The sequence below is a fragment of the Aspergillus pseudotamarii genome (assembly GCF_009193445.1).
Source record: "Aspergillus pseudotamarii strain CBS 117625 unplaced genomic scaffold BDV38scaffold_10, whole genome shotgun sequence".
Classification (NCBI taxonomy): domain Eukaryota; kingdom Fungi; phylum Ascomycota; class Eurotiomycetes; order Eurotiales; family Aspergillaceae; genus Aspergillus; species Aspergillus pseudotamarii.
In genome coordinates, this window is record NW_022475024.1 from 342,463 (window position 1) to 366,314 (window position 23,852).

The 23,852-nt window shown below is 48.3% G+C and overlaps 10 protein-coding genes across 10 annotated transcripts; 7 read left to right on the forward strand and 3 right to left on the reverse strand.

The window, feature by feature from the left end:
- Positions 1–697: 697 nt before the first annotated feature.
- BDV38DRAFT_289849 (uncharacterized protein) lies at positions 698–3,596 on the forward strand (the record flags this gene model as incomplete). The annotated part of the gene is made up of 4 exons (XM_032061345.1): positions 698–1,723; positions 1,783–1,857; positions 1,960–2,751; positions 2,813–3,596. The coding sequence occupies exons 1-4, from the start codon at positions 1,311–1,313 to the stop codon at positions 3,594–3,596; spliced, it is 2,064 nt and encodes a 687-aa protein (XP_031916852.1). The 5' UTR covers positions 698–1,310.
- Positions 3,597–5,136: 1,540 nt separating this feature from the next.
- On the forward strand, positions 5,137–6,572 carry BDV38DRAFT_10127 (uncharacterized protein). The gene is made up of 2 exons (XM_032050843.1): positions 5,137–5,982; positions 6,044–6,572. Exons 1-2 carry the CDS (start codon positions 5,498–5,500, stop codon positions 6,426–6,428), a joined length of 870 nt encoding a protein of 289 aa, XP_031916853.1. The 5' UTR covers positions 5,137–5,497; the 3' UTR covers positions 6,429–6,572.
- Positions 6,573–7,115: 543 nt separating this feature from the next.
- Positions 7,116–9,683, reverse strand: BDV38DRAFT_289851 (WD40 repeat domain-containing peptidylprolyl isomerase; the record flags this gene model as incomplete). Its single annotated transcript, XM_032061346.1, has 3 exons — positions 9,052–9,683; positions 8,612–8,989; positions 7,116–8,551 (listed from the first exon to the last, which is right to left on the reverse strand). The coding sequence occupies exons 1-3, from the start codon at positions 9,128–9,130 to the stop codon at positions 7,116–7,118; spliced, it is 1,893 nt and encodes a 630-aa protein (XP_031916854.1). The 5' UTR covers positions 9,131–9,683.
- On the forward strand, positions 8,972–11,198 carry BDV38DRAFT_10061 (chaperonin-containing T-complex subunit CCT2). Its single transcript, XM_032050836.1, has 4 exons — positions 8,972–9,404; positions 9,472–9,626; positions 9,692–11,066; positions 11,131–11,198. Exons 1-4 carry the CDS (start codon positions 9,402–9,404, stop codon positions 11,188–11,190), a joined length of 1,593 nt encoding a protein of 530 aa, XP_031916855.1. The 5' UTR covers positions 8,972–9,401; the 3' UTR covers positions 11,191–11,198.
- Positions 11,199–11,821: 623 nt separating this feature from the next.
- Positions 11,822–12,389, reverse strand: BDV38DRAFT_279764 (uncharacterized protein; the record flags this gene model as incomplete). The annotated part of the gene is made up of 2 exons (XM_032059107.1): positions 11,822–12,194; positions 12,250–12,389. The coding sequence occupies 2 exons, from the start codon at positions 12,387–12,389 to the stop codon at positions 11,822–11,824; spliced, it is 513 nt and encodes a 170-aa protein (XP_031916856.1).
- A 708-nt stretch (positions 12,390–13,097) lies between these two features.
- BDV38DRAFT_239405 (cytochrome P450) lies at positions 13,098–13,947 on the forward strand. The gene has a single exon (XM_032053761.1). The coding sequence runs from the start codon at positions 13,400–13,402 to the stop codon at positions 13,826–13,828; it is 429 nt and encodes a 142-aa protein (XP_031916857.1). The 5' UTR covers positions 13,098–13,399; the 3' UTR covers positions 13,829–13,947.
- A 1,382-nt stretch (positions 13,948–15,329) lies between these two features.
- On the forward strand, positions 15,330–17,437 carry BDV38DRAFT_239411 (TauD/TfdA family dioxygenase). The gene is made up of 4 exons (XM_032053762.1): positions 15,330–15,807; positions 15,882–16,371; positions 16,436–16,729; positions 16,788–17,437. The coding sequence occupies exons 1-4, from the start codon at positions 15,567–15,569 to the stop codon at positions 16,930–16,932; spliced, it is 1,170 nt and encodes a 389-aa protein (XP_031916858.1). The 5' UTR covers positions 15,330–15,566; the 3' UTR covers positions 16,933–17,437.
- A 1,066-nt stretch (positions 17,438–18,503) lies between these two features.
- Positions 18,504–19,547, forward strand: BDV38DRAFT_279767 (uncharacterized protein; the record flags this gene model as incomplete). Its single annotated transcript, XM_032059108.1, has 2 exons — positions 18,504–19,107; positions 19,522–19,547. 2 exons carry the CDS (start codon positions 18,504–18,506, stop codon positions 19,545–19,547), a joined length of 630 nt encoding a protein of 209 aa, XP_031916859.1.
- Positions 19,548–20,906: 1,359 nt separating this feature from the next.
- Positions 20,907–21,787, reverse strand: BDV38DRAFT_279768 (uncharacterized protein; the record flags this gene model as incomplete). Its single annotated transcript, XM_032059109.1, has 3 exons — positions 20,907–21,301; positions 21,403–21,703; positions 21,761–21,787. 3 exons carry the CDS (start codon positions 21,785–21,787, stop codon positions 20,907–20,909), a joined length of 723 nt encoding a protein of 240 aa, XP_031916860.1.
- Positions 21,788–22,333: 546 nt separating this feature from the next.
- BDV38DRAFT_279769 (S-adenosyl-L-methionine-dependent methyltransferase) lies at positions 22,334–23,320 on the forward strand (the record flags this gene model as incomplete). The annotated part of the gene is made up of 3 exons (XM_032059110.1): positions 22,334–22,534; positions 22,599–22,703; positions 22,757–23,320. The coding sequence occupies 3 exons, from the start codon at positions 22,334–22,336 to the stop codon at positions 23,318–23,320; spliced, it is 870 nt and encodes a 289-aa protein (XP_031916861.1).
- Positions 23,321–23,852: the final 532 nt, after the last annotated feature.

Consider the following 23,852-nt stretch of genomic DNA (forward strand, 5'->3'; position numbering starts at 1 on the left):
GATCTCCACAAGGACCTACTCAGGAACCCTGACCTGAAAGAAGTACAGCACGAACTCCACCGTATTCGCCGGGCCGAGGACGGTACAATGTATGGATATTGCATACTTTTTATCTTCTGACAGTTTGGCTAATATGTATATAGGTCAGCCCGCACGATTCAAAACCCAGTTAAAGAGCAGAGCATGCTACGAAACTTCGTTGCCTCTTTCCCTCTTCCAGGCCATTAGCAACCACTAAAACTTCAATCGCTAGTCCGCTAGGTTCTCTCCGACACATAGCATGCATCTGTGCTATATACTGCGGGAATATATATATGTACTTGCATGTACCGTGTGTTGATTATATCAGCTACTTCTGGAGTCCACGTCGACCATCTCTTCTTCTTGCGATGCAACATCTCTCCAGCCACAAGGGTTATAAAATGACTCCCATTGTTTGTGTACAACTCCTCGGGACCATCCAAAACTTGGTGCAATCTTTCCTTTGAACATGCGCATGGGTGGTATGCAATACCGCCGGTATAAAGACAACCCCTTACCTGCGGGACTCTCGAAATATTACTAAGTTGAATTTCAAAGAACAGCAACTTTTATCAGCAAATAAAGAGCTTAACTGCTTGGTGAAGATCTAAAGAACTAAGACTAGATGACCAATTATGCCATGTAGAACACGAGGCTATCTCGGAGTAACAAATCAATCAATGGCCCGCTGAGGATCGACAAGATCGACGAAACAACACAAGGCCTGTAAGAGTAGGCAACAAGAGCGCCCTTGACCGTATGTGCCACTAGAAAATAAATTATATCAAGCGAAATAGTAATATGATATAATTAAATGAAGTTAATCTAGACTTTACCTTCAACTTCAAACTGTGAACCTGAGCCTTTTATGAGGTTTATCTCATTTCATATCCCTACATTGCTAGCCATTTGGGGGCCAAATGCAAAGGTTCGTGGCATGTATTTTGTCTCACTCTTCACTTAGGCTATGGATTCAATTGACACCGCTTATGGGATCGAGAAGGCGCCATTGTAGGATGTTATATTGTCCGATTAGAACTCATTGACATATAGCCAGTTGGGCTCATGGGGGTGAAAAACCTCGCTGGGGTAGTCGTACACACAGTCCAGTACCCAACGGACGATCGGCATTGTGATGATCTTTTATTGGCCATCGCTGAACTTTACTATATCTGACCCAAGCACAGCCTCACCAAGGGATGAGAATATGTTAGGCCTCTATTGCGTTCCCCAGACCTTCATTACACACCCATCTCTCATGTATCCGGGCCGCTTTCCCACACAACACCATGGACCTGGACGATGAATCCCACAAAATGATAGATTTGCTCGAAAGTAAAAAAATGTCCGACCAAAGCGACAACGAATGCGAGTCGCAATTCCCTGTAAAAGTTCACAGATCCTTTCGAACGCGGATAGCCGAGTGGTATTCTGGATGGAGATTCACTCTTGCATTGGCATCATTTGCGAGCATCATCGTCCTGGCATTTAATCTCGGGTTTGTTATATGGGCTGCTGCGCACCATAAAGTAGAAAAAAGTCGGGGCACTTTGCACGAGGGAAATTGTGAGAAAGTACAACATATGAGTACGGGCTTGCATTTCGCTATCAATATTCTCAGTACGAGTCTATTGGGTGCAAGCAACTACTGCATGGTCTGTGGAGGCCTTCTCGCTTCTCCATACACAGCTTGGTTTGCTGAGTATCTCTATAGCAATGTTTATGCGCACCGACCCGGAAAGATATAGACCGTGCCCACAGGAAGGGCAGATGGCTCGACATAGGTGTGCCCAGTATCCGGAATCTGCGACAGGTATCCCGAACACGCGCGATTTTGTGGTTGTGCTTGGTTCTGTCATCTCTGCCACTCCATCTAGTGTAAGGCTGCCCCCACGCCGACTGGTCTTTCAACTCTACATGTACCAATCCACATCCTAGGTACAACTCGACCATATTTGCCATTACCTCAGCCAACTCGTACTGGGTATTTACTGCACCAGAGGGCTTTGTGAAACAGGATGTGCAGAATATCACTTCTGACAAGGGAGACACTATCAATGACGCCTTAAGCCGCCTGCGTGCCGAAGCGCAGAATGGAACCCTTCAGCGCCTCGAAATCTCTCAGTGTGTTAATGCATATGCGACAGACTTCCAGACTACCTATGGGAGCTTAATACTGGTGACAAACGATACCGGTCAACTAGATCAGTACCAGTCAATCGCACAGCAAACCACCTTTTTGCCGGAAGAGAACCTCCGAACTTCCGCTTCAGACCCGTATAAGTGGATCTGCTCAGCACAGGCAGAGGCAAAAGATCATACTTGTAGTCAACTTCTTTCAGATGTCAAGGACCAAGTTTCCAAGAACAGTTGGTACGTGGATCGTTACCGAGTCGCATACTGTCTTGCGGAGCGACCACCACAACGTTGCAAGCTAGAATACAGCCTCCCATTAGCGATCATCGTGATTGTCTTCAACTTGGTTAAGGCCATCATAATTGGATACACCGCTGCAAGTGCCACGAAAAAGCCTATCCTGACGACAGGAGATGCCGTCGTTTCTTTCATGCTGAAACCCGACGAGTTTACACGGGGTCAATGCCTCCTCACCAGAGAATCCGTGAAGACGCGCCGCTGCCGACCGAGCTACAAGTCATCCATGTTCAATCGCACGCCAAAGCGATGGCACGCAGCTGTCTCAGGCAGGCGCTACCTCCTTGGACTTGTCTCGTAGGTGCTTCCCTTACCCTTCTGCATCTCTCCCGAGTGTGTACTGATCGGAAGGCACCAGATATACCGTCGCCATCGTCATCTGCATCGGCCTTCTTATATTCGGAGTTCTGAGTATGAGGGACAAATCGAACACCTGGACGATGGGTCTCGGTGCGATCAACACTCAGACCCTCATCACAGGGACCAGATGGGTGACGTCGCTCATTTCCAACGTGCTCGTCGCCAACACGCCGCAACTACTCTTCTCCATCATCTACTTCACCTTCAACGCCATCTTCACCGCCATGACCCTTGCCGCGGAATGGAGCCGATACGCCAACCACCGCAAGGGTCTGCGTGTCTCCGGTCCCCCCGACGTCGCCCAACGCAGCAGCTACTTCCTCTCCCTCCCCTACCGCTTCGCCGTGCCCGCATTGACCTTCTCCGCCCTTCTCCACTGGCTCCTCTCGCAGAGCCTGTTTGTGGTCGGGATTGAATCGTACACTGGCAACCTACAACGGGACCCCACGCGGGATTTTATTACATGCGGATACTCTCCCCCGGCTATCTTGAGTGCCATTCTGGTGGGGGTGGTGATGGTGGTCTGGCTGGTCGGGTTTAGTTTCAGGCGCTTGGAGTCCGGCATGCCCGTTGCGGGAAGTTGTAGTCTGGCTATTGCGGCGGCTTGTCATCCCACGTTGAGCCTTCAGGGGGATGAGTATGTGGAGGGGGAAGGGAAGTTGGGCGCGGAACAGATGAGGTTGCAGTGGGGGGTGACCTCTGTCGATGCGGACGGGGAGGGACATTGTAGCTTCTCGAGTGAGAAGGTGGGAGTACCGGAAGATGGGAAAATCTACCGGTGATGATGATGGTGAATTAATGTATTTATATGACGTTATGAAGTAGACATGCACCAATTGAGTCTTTTGTTCTCGTATTTGTTGCGCCTCGACACCTACATTCTTTGCATGGAGAACAAAGATCTGAAACATATTCCTAACGGCCATGAAACCCATTGTTTTTGGGTTCCACTGCTGCTATGCCAAGAGATAGTACGATTTACACCTCCTATGGTCGAGGGCCAAAGAGGTCGTATGCTCATTTTTGTCGGGAGGGGGGCCCCAAGTCCAAGTCCATTGCCCTGTAGATTAGCAAAAATATTATCGCGAGTCAAGAAGTGCAAAATAATATAAAAATTGCGTTGTAGTGATCGAGCTTTCGGCTGTGTTCGGCATATATTCGGGCTAATTATGCCATTTTTGTTTAGCCTATTTTCTTCAGAGATATATTAGTATTTCGCACGGGTACCCTACCTAGGTTAGTAATAAGAATACGGAGTAAAAAAACGGTTGAATTCGGCCATTGTAAAACCTAGAAAATTAGGAGGTAACACGGAGGCGCGATAGTACAATTCAATATTGCCCGGATAAACAGTCCACCGATAGTCACCGTTGTAACTCGAGCGGCAGATGAAACTCGCACGAGAGCCGGCGAACCAGTGTCGTGTCAAACTTGGAGCCTAGTGACACATTCCCCCCAGCGATATCCCTTGCGTGACGGATCAAGAGGTTTATCGAAGATCAGGAACCATGTGTGGACGATCCGTGGATCCCAAGAGGGTTAAGGTTACTCGACAGGCACGAGCCAAAAATAAAAATCCAAGACAACCTGATAATAGATATACTTAGTATACACTACCGATGCACCTGTTCAGAAGTGAAGACGACGCTAGGGCTAGTGTTGGGGTGTCTCAAAAGATTGAGTATAATTTCCGCTCTACCCCCGCTTCTTGATGGATTTCATTTGCCTGGTGCTTCTGCTGGGGATCGGTGCTTTTTGGTCTGTTGCTAATTTCCCTCGGCTAAGCGTGTGGAGCCACGGGATTATTGGGAAATAGTTGCATGGGATGGGTCATTGTGACATGACCAACGGCGACGCATCCGGCAGCACCACGACGCAAGCGGTTTGGTTGTAACCCAAGAACTTGGCGGAGAGTCTGAACATTCCTGGGATCGGGAGTTGCAGAGTGAGCTGTCAATTGATGTCAGTGATCATGAGCTCAGTTAGGATTTTTAGGGTGTGAGGTAAGGGGAGTCGATCTTCTTGCTTATCTTCTTCCCATTTCCTGGTTTCCGTTCGATTGGGTTCTCAAGGGATTATCCACGATAGACATGTATGTATGTATGTATGTATGTATGTATATATGTATATGTGGGTGTAGAACATATTAGTCGACAGGTGGGAAGAATAGGCAGAAGTATGATATGATTCTGGGGTATTACTAGTTTGTTCCAATACTTTGTAGAATTCGAAGAAAAAAAGTCAAAAAGGCAGTGATTTGGGCGTCCTCAGGCCGCAAGCGGAATAGCTCGGTGGAGTGATTTTTTTTGTCTGGACTCTTTTTCCTTTCCTTCTGGACCCTCTTTGACTCGACCTCCGTAACTCACTTTCCCTTTTCCCTTTCCTAATCTCGCTCTTCCATTCCTTCTTCCTCCTTCTCCTCCACTTTTCTTCATACCGCACCCTCGTTTATTCATTGTTCCTCCCCCCTCATGACCACTTACTTCTCCGGGAGGTGACTTCATAGTAATATAACTCCTGTGTCCTTCGTTCTCTCACCGTCTGAACCCTTCCGAATCCCCCGCTCTCGCTTCTTTCGACTTTCGCTTCTTTCCTATATAGATATGGTGGGCCGCCTGTTCCTGTAAGGTTTACGTCTACTCCGACGGCGTCCACTACAATTTTTCCACTCGTCACCGTCACCATGGCACGTTGGCCATTGGCCTGGACTGCCAATGTCCCCTCGACATCGCGACTCTTTCACCTCCTCCTGATCACTCTCGTTCTTTCGCTTTCCGCCCGTGCCGACGATGACACCACTCTGATACCTACCGCCGCATCGGATAGTTTCCCGTCGTGCGCGCTTAGTTGCTCCATTCTTCAACAAGCCCAGACTGGCTGTGTGCCCCCGACGGCTCAAACGAGCGACCGCTCGACCTATGTCTCTTGCTTTTGCCAGTCGTCGTTGATCTCTCAGCTCCATAATTCCGCGGACGGGACATGCGCCGACACCTGCACTAGCGCTGATGACCGCACAAAATTGCAAACATGGTATAGCGACTTTTGCTCATCCGGAGGCCAAAACAAGGGTACTGCTGCATCAGAAAGCAGTGCCGCGGCGTCGCCCTCAACATCAACATCGGCGTCTACCGCCAAATCACAAAATACCTATCCCGCTCCAAAATCCTGGTATGCAACTGGCGGATTGTATTTTCCGCGCCCTTTGTCACTCCCGTGCTGACTTTTCTAGGTGGTCGACACATTACCAATGGGTTATCATGGTAATTGTTCTTGCTGTTGGATTCACTGCAATTGCGATCGTGGGAGTGTGGCTCAAGCGCCGCCACGATGCGAAATATCCCAACCTCTACCACGCGGGGAGCGGTAGCAACAGCGGCAGCAACAGTGGGCTTCTTTATAACCGCGGTCAAAACACCAGTCCTGGCCCAAAGCAGCCGGGCCAATTTATGCCGGCTCCAAGCCCAGTGAGCCATGATGATTATGCTAACACAGATTCCGTGGCCAGTAGCTCTCGCACCGAAGTTGCCGCTCCTGGACCTCGTCCATCACGTCTCCAAAGGACCCCGCAGCCCGCGGATGTAGGCGATATTGAAACTCGCGAAGTAACCCGGTGACGGTTGGGGCGACGTTGTTTCACCATATCCACTCTTTCCCAAGCAGAGCGTACTCGAACACGGCATCTAGTGCATTCTCCAACTGGGCCGTTGCATAGAGCCAAACTCCCCAGGCACAATGTAATGCCTCCAATCCGTCTATTTCAACATGTTTCATCGATGCTCGCTCCTGCTAATCTCGCATATGTATCCGGCGTTTTTGCGTGTTCGGCTGGCTTTTCCCTTTTCTTCCTTTCTTACTACTACCTGGGACCAATCTCGTACAAAGTTTCCGTACATGATACCATATGGGGTGTGCATGTCTTCTGAGCTGCGTTGCATGGCTTTGGCAGAACATAGTAATTTTCTTCCTCCGTGGAGGGTGGATCATCTTTCTTTCGTCGCTTATATTTGCCTGGACATGTTTTTTTTTCCTTCATGATGTCTCCTCCATCTCACCCAGCATGAGATCAATGAATTGCTTGCCTGGATGTGACATGTTGCCGGCTGACCGTGTAAATTAGGTATAGGTGCCCGCAGTACAGGACCCTTAATGTAATTTTGCTAGATCCCACAAGATATCTTACATGGTTCCAACAACCAGTCTTACAAATTCATCTGAGATATATAATTTCTTCGGCACAAAAAAGTAAGAAATGACAATACCACGCTACCATGCGAAAGCAACAAAAGAAAATCCCCCCACAATCAAGACACAGTGATGCTCACAATCTTGATATCCTGCTCGGGCTTCTCCTTAAACGTCTTCGTATTCTCGATCTTATGCACGACATCTAATCCCTGCACGGCTCGCCCGAAAACAGTATGTTTGTTATCCAACCACGGCGTCTTCTCCGTCGTAATAAAGAATTGACTGCCATTGGTATTTGGTCCAGCATTAGCCATGGACAAAGTATACGGTTTATCGTGCTTCAAACTGGAGAATTCGTCCTCGAACTCCCCACCCCAGATCGATTCACCGCCTGTACCGTCGCCCAATGGGTCTCCACCCTGGATCATGAACTTGCGGATCACACGGTGGAAAATGGTATTGTTATAGTAGCCATTGCGGGCATGGGTGACGAAGTTCTCGACAGCCTTGGGCGCGGCAGACGGGAACAGCCGGAGATGGATATCGCCCATGGTAGTGTGCAGGATAGCGGAAGTGCCCAGTTCGTTTGATTTCTTCTCGGCAGATTCGCGACCGGTGGTTGTTTGGGTGGGTTTCTCGTTCTGGACATCGCGGGAGGATTTGGAGATCTCGGTTTCGTTGGTGAAGAGGTAGAAGCGGACTTTGGCAAAGCCTGTGCTGACTAGGATGGGGTCGCGCTCTTCGGCTTCCTGGAGGAGGGGGTTGGAGCTTGCGGCCATGGAGACTGTTACTAGGCCCTTTTTCTGCGGTTGGCCTTGGTACATTGCTAGGTTGAGGGAGCGGAAGGGCTCGTCTTTGCCGTAGACGCGCACGACGCGGTTGGTGTAGGTGTTTATGCATTTTGTGCCGTAGAGGGAGCCGTAGAGGATGAAGTGGCCGGATTCGTCGAAGATGACGTTGATCTTGGGTTGGGTGATGGGGTTTTCGAGCTCGCGTTCGACGGCGAGGCGGCGGCCGAATTCAAGCTCGTCCAGTTGGTGGATTGCTGTGCCGGCTTGTTGCATTTCGGTTATTGTGGAGAGGGATTCATCGTATTTGCGGTAGAGCTTGCCTGTGGCGAAGTCGAAGACTCGGACCTGTCGGTCTGGGAAGGAGAAGGCAGCGAATTGTTCGCCGGAAGGGGAGATCGTTAGGGAAGTTGGGGTGGATTTGGACTTTTTGAATTCGAAGAGGTTGGTGGATGACTTTAGTTCGAAGACGTTGTCGGGCTTTTCGAATGAGGAATCTCCCGCTCGCCAGTACTCGACCATGCCGGACTCGTCAGCGGAGATGACGCAGTCGTAAGCATCGTTGAAAGCGATTGCGGCGACCGGGTTCCGGTGGATTGACTTCACAGTGTGGAGGGGGTTGGGGTTCTCGCCCCGGCCGTCGAAGACTTGAATCGTGCTGCTTCCTTCGTCGGTCACTGCCAGCAGCGGTAATGAGGCGCCTCGGCGATGGACCCAGCAGATACAGCGGGGAGTGTATTCGAGTGTAAGCATGGAGAGCAAGTCTACATCCGGCAGTTAGTTTGCTGTCGCTATAACCTGATATTGACCTGATATTGGCATACCGAAAGTAATGACATCAAACAGCTTTACTGTCTTGTCGGCCCCAATTGTCGCAAAGCTCCTGCCGTCCGCACTGACACTGACGCCCCTCACCTCGCCATTATGGGCACGGAACTCCTTCACGAACTCAACACCGACCGCCATCTTCTTCCAGAATTTCACAAAACCATCAATAGACGATGTAATCAGAAAGTCCGTGTGTGGTGTCATTGTCACAAAGGACAATTGGTCCTTGTGCATGAGAGATTTCGAGTAACGCGGCGATACGGGCAGCGCATTCACGTAGACTTTCTCGAAGGGGAGCTTGCGCCGCTTCTTCTTCGGCGCATCTGCGGACGGGAGAGCTGGACCGAAATCATCGTCGGAGGAAGAGTCGTTACCTTGAGTCAGTTAAGATTAGTATCTTGTACTCGTTTGGTCCTCAATTCGAGGGTGAGCGCACCATCATCATCATTGCCATCCACCGCGGAGTGCGGTCTTTTGTTGGATAAAGGCTGCGACTTCTCGTCCTCTGCCGCCATTCTGAGAGGAATAAATATAAATTGAGAGAGTTGTTTGTGGAAAGGAATGGAAGTTGAATGCTGGTTGGAGGAGAGAGGCAGCAGTTGCAGGCGGTCTGCGGCAGCTTTTAAGCTCGGGCCACATCGCGAACTTTTCTGGACGTCCCGCAGTATTCAATCGTTATTGAACTGTCCGCCAAAATTATCTCCCCCCCATCAACCCCCCCTGAACGAGCTGCCAGTCTCCCCCCCCAACGACGGTAGCCATCTTTCACATTAATTACCATTCATCATGGTCAGTAGATCATGCTGTCCTTTTTTGAATTCTGTTATTTATTCTCTCTCATGCTGACCGCTCCTAGGCGTCCGCCAACCCTACGCAGATCTTTGCGGACGATGTCATCGAAGAGAAGGGCGAGAACGCCCGTCTCTCCGCCTTCGTTGGCGCCATCGCCGTCGGTGACCTGGTGAAGAGCACTTTGGGTCCTAAGGGAATGGACAAGATCCTCCAGTCAGCGTACGTGGGAGTGGACTCGGAGATGCGGGGCTATTGTGGTGGGCATGTCACTAATAGCTATCCAGGTCGACCGGCGAGATCCTCGTGACGAATGACGGTGCTACGATCCTGAAGGCGATCGCTCTCGATAACGCTGCAGCCAAGGTTTTGGTCAACATCTCGAAAGTTCAGGATGACGAAGTCGGTGATGGCACAACGTCCGTGACCGTGTTGGCGGCCGAGCTGCTGCGTGAGGCTGAGAAGTTGGTGAACCGCAAAATCCACCCCCAGACTATCATCGAAGGTTACCGGATAGCCAGCCGGGCCGCTCTTGACGCTCTCGAGAAGGCTGCTGTCGACCGCAGTGCCGACATGGAGTCTTTCCGTAAAGACCTCCACTCCATCGCTCGTACGACTCTCAGCTCGAAGGTTCTGTCCCAGGACCGTGATCACTTCGCCACCCTCGCCTGCGACGCCGTTCTCCGTCTCAAGGGCTCAACCGACCTGAGCCACATCCAGATCATCAAGAAGGCCGGTGGAAAGCTCAGTGATTCCTACCTGGACGAGGGTTTCATTCTTGACAAGAAGATCGGTGTCAACCAGCCCAAGCGTCTGGAAAACGTCAATATTTTGGTCGCCAACACAGCCATGGACACGGATAAGGTTAAAATCTTCGGTGCCCGGGTCAAGGTCGAGTCGACTGGCAAACTGGCGGAACTGGAGAAGGCCGAGCGTGAGAAGATGAAGGCTAAGGTGGACCGCATCAAGGCACATGGTATCAACTGTTTCGTCAACCGTCAGTTGATCTACAACTGGCCCGAACAGCTGTTCACCGAGGCCGGCATTATGTCCATCGAACACGCAGACTTCGACGGTGTCGAGCGTCTGGCCCTGGTCACTGGTGGTGAGATTGCATCGACCTTCGACCACCCCGAACAAGTTAAATTGGGCCATTGCGACGTTATCGAGGAGGTTATCATCGGTGAGGATACTCTGATCAAGTTCTCGGGCGTGGCTGCCGGTCAGGCATGCACCATTGTGCTCCGCGGTGCTACGGAGCAGCTGCTCGACGAGGCTGAGCGCTCTCTCCACGACGCCCTCGCTGTGCTTTCTCAGACCGTGAAGGATCCCCGTGTTACCCTGGGTGGTGGTTGCGCCGAGATGGTCATGTCCAAGGCTGTTGAGCAAGCCGCTCAGAACACCACGGGCAAGAAGCAGCTGGCTGTTGACTCTTTCGCATTGGCTCTCAAGCAATTGCCCACTATCCTGGCTGACAACGCCGGTCTGGACTCCAGTGACCTCGTGACCCGACTACGACAGGCCATCAACAATGGCATGACTAGCTCTGGTCTTGACTTGCTCACCCCCGGTGGTGGCATTGCTGACATGCGGGAGTTGGGCGTTGTAGAGAGTTACAAGCTGAAGAAGGCTGTGGTTTCCTCCGCATCGGAGGCAGCAGAGGTAAGGAATTTTTTAATTTATTTTATTTTCTAGTAACGACACAGCTAACGCCAACCCTTTGTAGCTTCTTCTGCGCGTTGACAACATCATCCGGTCTGCTCCCCGTCGACGTGAGCGTATGTAAGGTTGGTAAGATGATTTATTCTTGATGGCGCGATGGACTGGAAACAAGTTTGTTTGGATTCAAGTGAAACGGAAAGCAGCCACCACCGTGGGCTGTGCTGGATAAATGTTGATAACTTGCTCTAATCAGAGCGTAATAACCGTGACATAGACCCATTGATTGACATGAGATAAAAGCATTGACGAACTTGTTTGTTGTTCTACCATGGAAAATCATCATGTACCACTCGTAATTTACTATTCATCGTGGCATTGTCTCGTGGAGTTATGATAACTAGGAGTTGTATGTATCTATAGGTAACAGCCGAGCGAGATATATCTGGCTGCTGGTGGCAGGGCAGGGTGGTGGTGAAATTATAACATACTGATGGATGTGGAGCAACCAATTAATTGCAAAATGATAAAATCCATGGAACTCCAGAGATCCCTCTTAATTAGATAACCAAAAGGCCTTATCAAAAGGTGGTTGATAACAGCCAATGTGTATGGAAGTTGATTGATCAGTTCCGGGCGTTGGCGGAGTAGATTGGAAGCGTTGGAAAGGTCCGTACCGAATATCTTGTCATGTTCTGCGCGAACTTTGGCTAACGCGGCTGGGTGCTTGGATAGGACGTAAAAGCAGTACATGATAGTCACTGCGGTGGAGTCATGTCCGACGAAGAGGAACAGCCGAATCTGGTAGTGGCCCAGGCCTTAAAGTTAAGATCGAGCGTTGGCCCTGCCACTTGTCTTGTCTTCATGTACTCTGTGATGACGAGATCCATGATAGTCTTGGATGTAGACGAGCTTGTCGCGCTTTGTTGCTTCCATTCCTGATACCGCTTCTCAAGCTCGATCCCAATATAATGGTTCATTGTCCGTCCATTATACCACTGCTTGAATAGGCGCACGGGATTGACACGACTGAAGTGATTTCCCGTTTCAATTTGACACTCCCGGTCTATTGTATCCCGCATCGCAGCTGCGATTGGATGGAATTGTCGCTGGCTGATAAACCGCGTATTCCTGTTTAACGTATGAATTGATGCAGTGGGAGCTGGAAAGCAGTCCAGAGCCTTACATTGCGACATTTCCTATGATATCCATCACATATCTGCAGGTGATCTCATCCAAGAGAAAGGTATCCCCAGTCTTTGCTAAGTCCCGAAGAACATCAACGTACACTTCCACCTCCTGGAGGATATACGGAACATAACCCATGACTGACCGCATGCTAAAGCCATGGCTAAAGAGATCTCTTCCACGTTTCCATTCTGCACCATTCCTGTCAAAAAATGTTGGTCCACCAGTCATTGGAGTGATAAATGCTGCAAGGGTGTCTGGCTTGAGAAGGTCATAGGTTTGGCAGGTTTGAACAGCAAGGTCTGGGGAGGTTACAACCAGGGTTGAGAAGCCGAATGGTTAGGTATCCATGTAAAAGCACGTATCTAGTCCGGATTCGGACGCAAGGAGTACAAAAGACATTGCTTCTTGGGCATCCGTTGGAGCCTTTTTCATAAACTTTGCGAGGACCGGAAGATTTCCAAGAACAGGATTCCAGGGTAGCATGGGCTAAAAGATACGGATTGTTAGGTGGACGGTTCCTCGTTTGAGTGGTGGAGATCGGGGGTTAGATGTGTACCATTCCTTTCTTTTTGAGGCGAAAGAAGAGCAGTCGCACCTTCACCAAGGTGTAGAGGAACGAAGCTATGTAGACTAAGGCCATCGGTAGGATGATGCGGCTTGCGAGCCATTTCCATTCGATATTCGAGCTCTCCATGGCTGATGCTAGCCTTCGTCTAGCGATTCAACGAACAGTGGGAGAGAAAGAGAGAGAAGGAGATGCTTTTCAAGTTTCGAAGGGTGATAAAAAAAAAAAAAAGAAGAAGATATAGCGACGATGGATCAATGGAAAGGGGAAGTTGGGATATGAAAGGGAGCACAGGTTGAGGGGGTTATAAAGAGTGTGGATGAACAAAGGCTGACAGGGATGTACAGTATGTACCTCAGGCCTCGTAGTGTTTGCCTGACCACACCACCCGACTACTACCACTACCACTACCAGTCTTGTCTAGTCCGACCTGCCCCGGGAAATCAATCACGACATCGACAACGCCCCCTTCAAGATCAACATCGAGAAGCTCACCCCCCCCCAGCCCCTCCTCCAAGCAGTATACGCGGAGACTCTTCGCCTGTGGGTGAATGGATTTTTCCTCTGGCGTCTCTCCTACATGGACATGGATATCCACGGCTACCGCATTCCAAGGAATCATTACGTTGCAAGCAGCCCGATCCCCAGCCACATGGATCCTGCGATTTGGAGCACAGACCAGAACGCTGATTACAGTCCGTCGTCGTCGAGGTCAGAGCCAGAGGAAGAATTCACGGCCGGACCAGCTAGCCACGCTGGAGCCTGGATGCCCTTTGGAGGCGGGTACCATGCTTGCCCTGGACGACGATTTGCGAAGGTCATTGCTATGCTTTCGACAATGATGCTGGTGATAGGGTATGATGTTGAGGTGCTGGCGGATGTGAAGCAACTGCAGGTCAGTATGCGGAATTTCGGTTTTGGAGTGTCTAGGCCGGCCGAGAGAGTCAAGGCAAGGATCAAGAGGAGGGGAGATGGAATTTTGGTAGGAGATAACCTCCTTAAATGCTAGAAATGCTGGACAGTAGAAGAATGGTCCCCCAATGTTGCGATGCTAGGACGCACCGATGGATACAAAACCTTTTTTTCCATACTATACTCACTGTTATTTTGGACTTGGAATTGACTTATAAAAACGTTATGGAGGTTTGTAGCCCACCGTCAAGAGCTTGGTTTCAATTTATTTCCTGTCGACCGCTCTTGAATGCATGCTGCTGTAAGTTCAATAGTACATCAGAAAAGATGAAATGTATTAACTGTTGTATTGAAGGATGCGCTCCTTGGAAGCCTGATTGATCCGCATATGGTTGATATCTCTCGTTACTAGCTGAATAATCTCCCAATTCATGGAGTTATATACATTTAGAGGCATCATATTGCCAATCAGTGCGAACCTTCTCCATCATTGCTATTCGGCACCTTTTTTCCTTCTTCACAGCAGCTAATTCGAAGAAGCACATCCATAAGCTAGTGGCTGTATATCTGGCATAAGATATATAAACTAGCTAAGAACCAGACATACTGTTTCATCAACTACAATAGCGTTGTTTATTAATAGACTGGACTGACTATATTATATAGACATTATTGTATGGGCAAAGAGTCAGCACTAAGCAATATAACTATATTAAAGCACCCTACTGTAGTTTCGTGATGACGACCTTTGTGGCCCACACGATGGTCGATAGAGAAGTCGACGCACCTAGACTAATACAACTGACATATTAATCTTGTTAATCCTTTCCGTGAACGTCTAGTCAGGTCAGTATACAAAGCCTAAGAGGAACACTATAGCCCCCGTTCTGATAAGCTTTGCAGATTCCACCCTGCTTCTCTTGGGCAATGGAAGCGATATTTCGAATACTGGTCCTGGATTGCGTTTTCTGAATAGTACCTTTTCGGATACCATAGAAGATTGCCTGATATAGTCAGAATATGTTGACCTGATAAGCATAGAGCACGTACCTGTATTGCTTGTATACCCGCTGGACCAGTACCCATAGCGCTGGCTGGGCTCTGTAACTGTTGGGTAATATCGGTCAAGTCTAAGGTTTTTCAGCCCTTGACTTCCAGATCTATCATCCACTTTCCGTATCTACTATGGTAGGGTGCCAAAAGATCGGGCTGATCCCTGTAGTTGTGGTTGTATATCATTTCTTTTCAACGAATCCTGTCAGCTGTCTACAACATATCATAGGACCACCGTTGACACATTGGTTCTGATGGCTCCACTCATGATCTTTTGGCACGGTCATCTCAGTACTGGCATTGCCACTCACTAGTGCGATTCAATCCGAAAGCCAACCTTCCAAAAAAGGTGTTGATTATTGCCGATCGCTCACTAACCTGAAAATTTGGCTTGATGGCCGGCCATCTCTCTCTTTTCTTTTTTCTTTTGTAGCTTGATTCCCCAGCCGATAGTTATTATAGCTTTCGGCAAGATAATGATATCTCCTAACCTGAAATTGACAGTAGGCGGGCCACTGCAGTGATTTCATCAATGGTCACGATTCCTGGAGTTACTGGACGACGGACGAGGTGCATGATTGTTTTGATATGTTGCCCCACAAATAGAGGGGTAGAGAGTAATGGCCGCAGCTGAATCGTGCATATTGTGGCGCTGTAAATTCCTACTTTCACCTGGAGTATAAGAGCGTATCTTGCGACAGGACGCCCACGTATGAGTAGGATCATTGTCTGTCTTCTATCCTCCCACCCTGTTTTCCCTCTGTCGGACACAAGCCTCCAATATGGTTCAGTATGTTGAGAGTATACCCTATTTTCCAGACCGTGCGGAATACGAAGCCCGAGCACGATCTGTTCCGCAACATGAAATCGACGCAGCTGTACTACCAGAGGGGTTCCCAACTCACATATCCTCAAAAATGGCTTGGGACAGGGAGAGTATTTCGTCCTACGAGGACGAGTATATATTAAATTTGAATGATTCCCAGCTGAAGGAAATCGAGGATGCCCTGCGGCAATTTAAAGGTAAAGCGGCTTGTACCCCAATCATATTTATGCTCTTCACATTTAAAAAGGAGGCTGAAAGTTCATCGACACAGCTCTTGGGAAGCCACTGGAGCTTCTTAGCCCTGCCACCTTCCCCCTGCCATCGCTACATTCCATCCTGCGCGGTATATCGGATAATATCCACACAGGCACTGGATTCTCCCTGGTTAGGGGCATTCCCGTTGATCGCTATTCAGCGGAGGAGAATATGATAATATATGCTGGCGTGTCTTCTCATATCGGCCGCATCCGTGGCTGTCAGGGCCGCAAGTATGATGGGCGTCCTGCAAACCTTGTTGTTATGCATATCACCGATATGAGGCCTCCTTCTGACCCAACTCTCCCCGTCAGACTTGCAGGCTATACTAATGAAGACATTCCATTCCACTCAGATATTGGAGATATAGTATCTCTTTTCGCATTAGGTGAATCAGCCGAAGGGGGTGATAGCCAATTAGCAAGCCTTTCGAGGGTCTATAACGAGCTTGCAAGAACTAGGCCTGATATCATTCAGGTTTTGGCCAGTGACTGGCCAATCATGAGGTTCGTACAACCCTGCTGGATGTTTCTCTATGCAAGGTGAGCATGTCTGACACGCTTGCCCTAGTTCCAAAGAGGAGGGTGTCCTTGTCCCCCGGCCTCTGTTGTTCCATCAAAAGCCATCGGAAACAACACCCGAGAGACTGTTGATCAATTTTTCAAGAAGATGGCTGACGGGTTTTGGCGACCTCAAGCGAACGAGACTGCTCTCTGTGAGACAGGCCGAGGCGCTTGATGCCCTTCACTTCTTAGCAGAAAGGTTTCACTTATCCATGAAGCTGCAGAAGGGAGACATGCAGTTCTTCAATAATTGGAGCATCCTACATGCTAGAAGAGGCTATAAAGATGGACCTCAGCAGAAGTACGTCCCCTCTATCCGAAGCCACGTAGCATAGGCTCGCTAAAAAATTATATGACAGACGACATTTCTTACGACTATGGCTGAAGGATCCTGAGAACGCGTGGCCGACCCCGGAACAGCTTCAGTGGAAATGGGATGACATTTATAGCCAAGGAAGTTCGCCAGGACCGCAGGTGTTTCCGCTATATCCCCACACGACTTAGAATGGAAACACTGTCGCGTAGCATGATCACATTGACTACATGTTTAGCCCTCGTTTGCCTTGGTTTACTGCAAATATCAGTTTTGAGCGTTTGGTGTTAGCCATCTTTGCGAAAATGTCTGCTCCGTTGAGCTCGTCCCATCCCGGGTGCCCTCGTGTCTGGTATGCTGCTCCGTGTCTTGCGTTGAAGATTCGGTCCTACATTGCAAGACTCTATCGAGAAATCTATTCTTGAAGCCGAGGCCAGTCTTAATGAGGCCATTAATTCCCTCTAGGCGGCCAAAAACAGCCTTCAGTTGATCGGTCCTCTCTCGGGAATGCCAGGTACTATGGGTATAGATAGGTTATATTGACTGCGGGAGCAATTATGTAGCATCTACTCTTCGATTATGGCCTGAGGATCAGTTGTTACTCGGAATATGCCACCCGATGCTTAACTGCACTTCGAATGTTAACCGAGTACGTCATTCTTCGAATAAATAGAATCTAACAGGCATCCTTGCAAAGCTCTTACAGTAAGAGAATGGAGAGACGTGTAAGGGAATGCCTCGTCCGAGGCCTGTAGTAAAGACACCCAGGGTATACTTGCCAAGAGAACAAGGTAACAGCTTCTCATATCCAACTGCCTACGTTCCGAAGCTGTTAGTGGGAGGACACAGAGACTAGATTCTTACAACATTCTCGTGGAACTAGAAGCCTTTTCCGAAACAGGTTGTTGCTAGAAATCCCAGCACACTAGCTCCAGGGGTCTCTAATTAAATTGTACGGTGGCGTTTGCGAGCCCAGCGTTGCTGTAATTAGCCCCGTGACCAAGGCGCGAAGTATGAATGAGAGCATAACCAACAGCCGGGAATCTCCGCGATGCTGGGTGCGTTGCCCGTCATATGTGGCATTGAACGCTGGTACTTAGTATATATTATTATAATAGATAAAACAGTTTATAATATGACATAATACATCTAAAAACCAATAAATTAAACTGCGGAGTGGCTGCTAAAAAACGCAGTAAGCCGCAGGTGTTATAATCCAGAGCCTATCAGGTCAGCGTTCAATCAACCTTGACTACGTTACATCGGCCAGAATAGGGGATCACACTACTGTGTTCGCATAAATGGTTGATTGTTCTCCGTTGACCTTCCTAGTATGCGAGCACAGCTTCCCTCGATTCTCTCCCTGCCTTTATATTGAGGGTTTTCTATCAACATTATACAAGGTTTTCCCCATTGGTCAATATGGAGAAGGAGTCCTCATCCTCATCCGAAACAACAGATAGACGAGATCGAATCGACCTTCCTCAAGCACAATAGATACGTACTTCTGGCCAGAAATCCTTGATATCTTCAGCTACCTAAAGGCCGCTCTGGTACAGATTCTTTCTGTAATAGTTTTCTACAAGACAGCAAACCAGTCAAGGTATGAAAAGAATGCCCATTCAATATCATTTCCTGACAGCAATGCTGAAGATTTGCGCAACAGTCAATATGTATCAATGGTAGTGGGCTTGCGTGGGCGATATGTAGGCTTTCCGGGCATGATAAGTGTGAAACTGTTGGAGCAGCCGTCATGTTCACCATGGGTCTTATCTTCACCTCCGCAGCGGAATACTCAGGTGCAGACCCTGTTCCTGTGCCAGAGCTACCTGTACAAGTGGCCAGTTATCAGGCATCCTTGACCGCTGCGTTGTCAAAGAGTGACCTCGAGTATACAACCATCGACCCAGCACCTCTGCAAGAGAGCCCAGAAAAGCGCAGCGAAGACGAACCTCATCTGCTCGAGCGGTTCATGATCCGGGGCTTGCGACCGGTCAGCAACACTACTGCTCAGAGTGACACGGCCGGCCAAGATATCTTTGTTCATCATTACAACAACGGCGACACTGTTCTTCACCTCCCTATTGGCCGGGAGAGTCTGTCGGCGGAAAATCTCAATAAAAGATATGACCATCCAGGTCTCAAGATCTCCTTTACTACGCGCCAGTTGTCTAAGCTGTCGAGAAAGCAGCAAAGTGATATGGCCAGCGGGATCGCTAACATGTGGGAATACTATGCCAGAACCACTCCTATGAACGAGTATATCGGGTTTGTGGAGACGGATCACAAGGCTGATTTCTACTTTCGCATTATACCTGAGGTGAAGGGATTTGGGACCAATTATGGAAGTGTTGATGTGTGTGGTGGTATGGCTGGAATGCTCTAAGCATTACTTTGCTTTTCTTGCTATTCCACCCCCTCGGTGGTGAGGTCGATAGGGTGATCCTAGTAGAATCGAGGGGTTTTTATGGAGTCTTAAGTCGGCAGTAGTTATCTAGTAGTATTCAGCGGTATGGGTCAGGTGTGACGGGTACCTCCTCCCTGCTCGCGATCCCTAACCTCGGAAATCCCACAATGTATCCCTCCCGTGCTGTCTGGCTTACACTCGATTGCGTCGCAGTGAGCAGCTTTGTTCATAATACTAAAACAGCCTGTCTTCCAAATACACTCTCCTGAGTTGCCTAGTGCATGCTGAAATAGATGGGATTTTTTGGCCATCTGGGCAAACCTCAGGAGGACTGCAATGTAGGAGTATTGACGACACACTAACTATTATATAGATCGGAAGTGCCAATTACAGTATTAAGAGATTGTATTCGATTTAGGATGTATATCATTACTTTATTAGGAAATGGTATATACTTCACCCTAGAACCAAAGCTATATCCCACTACAAAGAGCAATGCAACTTAAAGCCCCCTGAAGACGGCACGCATGTGTACAATGCATTCAGTTGAAAGTAAAATGTGTTCCGGTTAAGAATAGACGGTGTCAACGATGTGCGAGACTCGACCGACACTGTGCTTTTCCAAACGGCTCGCGTAGGAATACAAGCATCAGATTAGCCCAATGACCATATACAGCTATCGGGTAACCTTCTCTCCCTCTCTCCAGAAATAGCTGTATCGATGTTATCCGGCATCAGATCGATATACTTGCTGCTCAATTATATACTGATAAGGTATCCTAGTTCAAACTGATACCCCCCCTTCCCAGCCAGAAGATTATCTCAACTATATCAACTAGGGCCCGAGGGGGGCTGTCACCTATACCAGAAATGCCATCCCCTTCTACAACCAGCAATACTTCGTTACAGCCTAGCCCTGTACCTGAACCGTTCAACGATTTTACTACCCCGGGACTTCTCAATATTACTGGAGGTGAAGAACTTCTCTTGAAGTTCTGCACTGACTTGATGCCCCTGTTTCCACTCGTTATTATTAAACGTTTCCAAATGAAGTAAGCAGTATACAACCATGATACTGTGTTTGAATATAGGCATGAAAGGTGAAAAGTGCAAAAGATACCATCGCTGTGCAAGGCGTTTGGGTCCTACATACAACAGAAGTCATATGTCAGAGCCTATGGGAGCTACTTCAGAGTCTGGAAAGAGATTCCAAGCAAACAATCCATCAGCTACCAGTCATTCAATCGAGATTAACATTGATTCTGTGTGACAAGTGGATTTTGCCAATTTCTACTATTTCCAATTCGCAGCGGGCACATATTCAGACTTCAAATTGTACTCTGCGACGTCTTCGACTTAGGTTGTTTTGAGAACCATTCCATAGCTACAAGATTTTGGAACAGAAGTATTGTTCAGCCCAAGGGCTCTTCGAAGCCATCTGACAGCTTTCGGGATAATCAATGCGAAGGAAGAAAAAGCGTTCGTTTTTCAGACGAACAGCGAGTGATATCACGATGCTAATGAGACGAGGCCAATGCAAATATTGAGTTCAGCATTGTTTTGTCGTTCAGAACATGCAAGGAAAGAGTCAGTGACAGTAAAAGTCACACTCGATTTGCGGAAAAGGTTTTGGCAATGGCTTCTCTCTAAGGTCTTTGCTGGAGAAATAAGTTAGCGGCCGATGTATCCTCTCCAAAATCAGTGTGAGTATAACAAGGGATACCGACCATCACATACATTGAGAAACAGTAAGCTTGGTCATCTCGTAACCTCAGCAAGCACAGCGAACAAAACCTGATTATCGACCCTGCAGCCTTCCCATTGAAACCGCGCGCTTCTATACCCGCATCGTAGCCGCATATCAAGCTCCGAAATGCTTAGATTCTTTGTGTTGTAATTCATAACTAGCTCCAGGGCCACAGCACACACGGTTGTATCTTGGTACTCGTTCCTCGATACATTTGTGCTTAGAGTTGTGTCTATTACATCCTGCTCCGGTAGAAGTAAGGATTCCGAATCAGGCTCGATTTCAGGAAGGGTTGGGAGACAGCTAGTATCCTGGAGGAAATCTTTGAGCTTATTGGGAGATATGGATACTGGTGGATCGAAGCCGAATTGGGGAATATCTTCTAGAATTGTGCTCTCTGTAGGCCCTAGTAAGTATCCAGTCATGTCAGATATGGGACCAAGAATATGATGGGTCGATAACATCATATGCGTGCGGTGCAAAAACTATGGCAGACCCAGACCCTACCCAAGAGAGGTCTATCCCCAAAGGGGACGAGATCACTGGTCATATCTCTTAATGCGTTGTTCTCGCTCTCCGTCTGTCTGTTAGGTCTAATAAAACTGGAATCAGCGCCCCCTGCATAGAGTAACGCTGTCAACCTCTCATTATCTTGGCGAAGCTCATCCGTAATAGACTGCAGTCTCCGTATCTCTCGAGAAGTAGTGTCCTCGATGGATGCAAGTCTCCGCTCTAGTTCCGATACATAATCTCTTTTTCGCTGTCTGCAGCGACGCTGGTTGTTGCGGACACGGGTGAGATTATCTTCCTAGCTGAGGGATTAGATATGACGCACGGAGTGAGTATAAAAGTGACATCTTCATACTTTGGTTTTCTGCTTGACGCGTGGCATGGCGGAAGCTTGGGGTGTGCCGGTTCGAGTCTTGCCACGTTATGTTGATTATATTATCACGGAAAAATCTCAAGCTCGAGTTACTCGTCACTGATGACTTCTGTTATTTTATAGCGTTGAATACGATGCATCGAGGGTAATATCTGTGGGAACATGTGGAAAGGAAAGCGTCGGAACAGCTTCATCTTTGCCCAATTTAATTTATTAAACAACCCAGTATTACTAAATTCCCCGCACTCGGATCCCAACTCCGAATGTGGTGACATACCACTTTCCCATGTTCTTTAAGTTGTGCTTAAAATGGTGACATATCGGCCATCCACTCAGCAAGGAACATGACGAATGTTGTCATATTTGCTCACATTTAATCAAATGTTAATTAAGAAGTATCGTGGATATAAATACAGTTGAACGTCTCCCGTCTACCCTTCGGAGAGCTAGCTCATCATATTATCGGTCTTAACCAGCGTAAATCCAATAACCCCCATCAACCTTTCCCTAACCCCTTGACATATATGGTTCTATCGTGTACAAATCTTCTACAATATGTGCGACAATACTTACAACCTTGTTCAGTCCCGTTACGGACACATCGCCAAGCAAAGTAGCGACGTCCAGCAGCACGACAAGGAAGAGGAAATTGCTAGGGCGTTTGGCTACAGTGCGGAAGATCTGAGTTCGCTGCCAGGGAAGACCAATCTTGGCTTGAGCTGTGGAAATCCCGTGGGATTTGCCAATGTGAAAGAGGTCCGTCCTTTCCCTTGACAGATCCTTTTCCCCGATAGTAACGAAGCCTCTAACCTTCTAGCAGGGTGAAACAGTTCTAGACCTTGGCAGCGGTAGCGGTATTGATGTGCTCCTGGCGGCTCGTAAAGTCGGGCCCAATGGACAGGCCATCGGCGTTGATATGACAAAAGTGAGTTTTCTGAGGCCTTTACACCGTAGAGACAGGGCTGATAGGAGATGAAGAGCATGGTTGAACTCGCCGAGAAAAATATCCAAGAGGCGGGGATCTCCAATGCAACAGTCATCCAAGCAAATATCAACTGCATACCGCTACAAGACTTCAGTGTCGACTGCATCATTAGTAACTGCGTGATCAATCTTGTCCCAGCTACCGACAAAGCGGCTGTCTTCAAAGAGATCGCCCGCCTCCTGAAGCCTGGCGGAAGGGTCGCGATCAGCGATATTCTAGCGAGAAGGCCGCTTCCGGATCATATCACTAACAATATGGCGCTATATGTTGGGTGTGTTGCTGGTGCTAGTCAGGTTGGGCAGTATGAGGCGTATCTGAAGCAGGCTGGATTCCAAGGCATGTACACCCGCTATAAAGAGAGACTTGATACTAACCTGCCCCTAGACGCGTTTATTGTCGATACGAAGTCGGACCTTAATCTCTATAAAGGGTCCTCGTATTTGCCTCAGGGATCGTGTTGTGGCGGTAGTCCTGGGCATAATACGGCTGCGAGTGATGTTGCAGCGTTGGATTTTAATGAGTGGGTCGGTCAGTTACTCTCCTCTATCCTGACTTAATTGTGCTGTTGACCATGTTGACTGTTTGGCCAGGTTCTTTCCAGATCTATGCTACTAAGGCCTAGACAATTTACTTCATATATCATCCCATATGATCTCGGATTTACTGCATAGTCTCGCCCCACCGGCCGTATTCTGGTGAGTTGTTGATGTGGTTGGAGCTCTAAAAATACCTTAGCACCAGAATGCATCAAGACAAGTCTGTGGGCATTAGTCTTATCATTTATGTTGAATAATTTGCCTGTGGTATAAGTCACTTAGTAGCGCTATAGGAACTCTATCGATCACATCCAGGTATTGACTGCCCGAGGTATATATCTCTAGTTTTCCCTTGAACTTTACCGCTTCACATAATTGATATCTTTTGTAAAAATGAATAATAAATAAACAAAATAAAAAATAAGTAGCCTACAACTACTGCCCAATTATCTCAATTGTTTTCTCGTATTAATACTATAATGTCGGTTTATATATGGCCACAGACCTGATAACCAACTGGTTCATATTTCAGAGCCTAGAGACTACTAGTAGA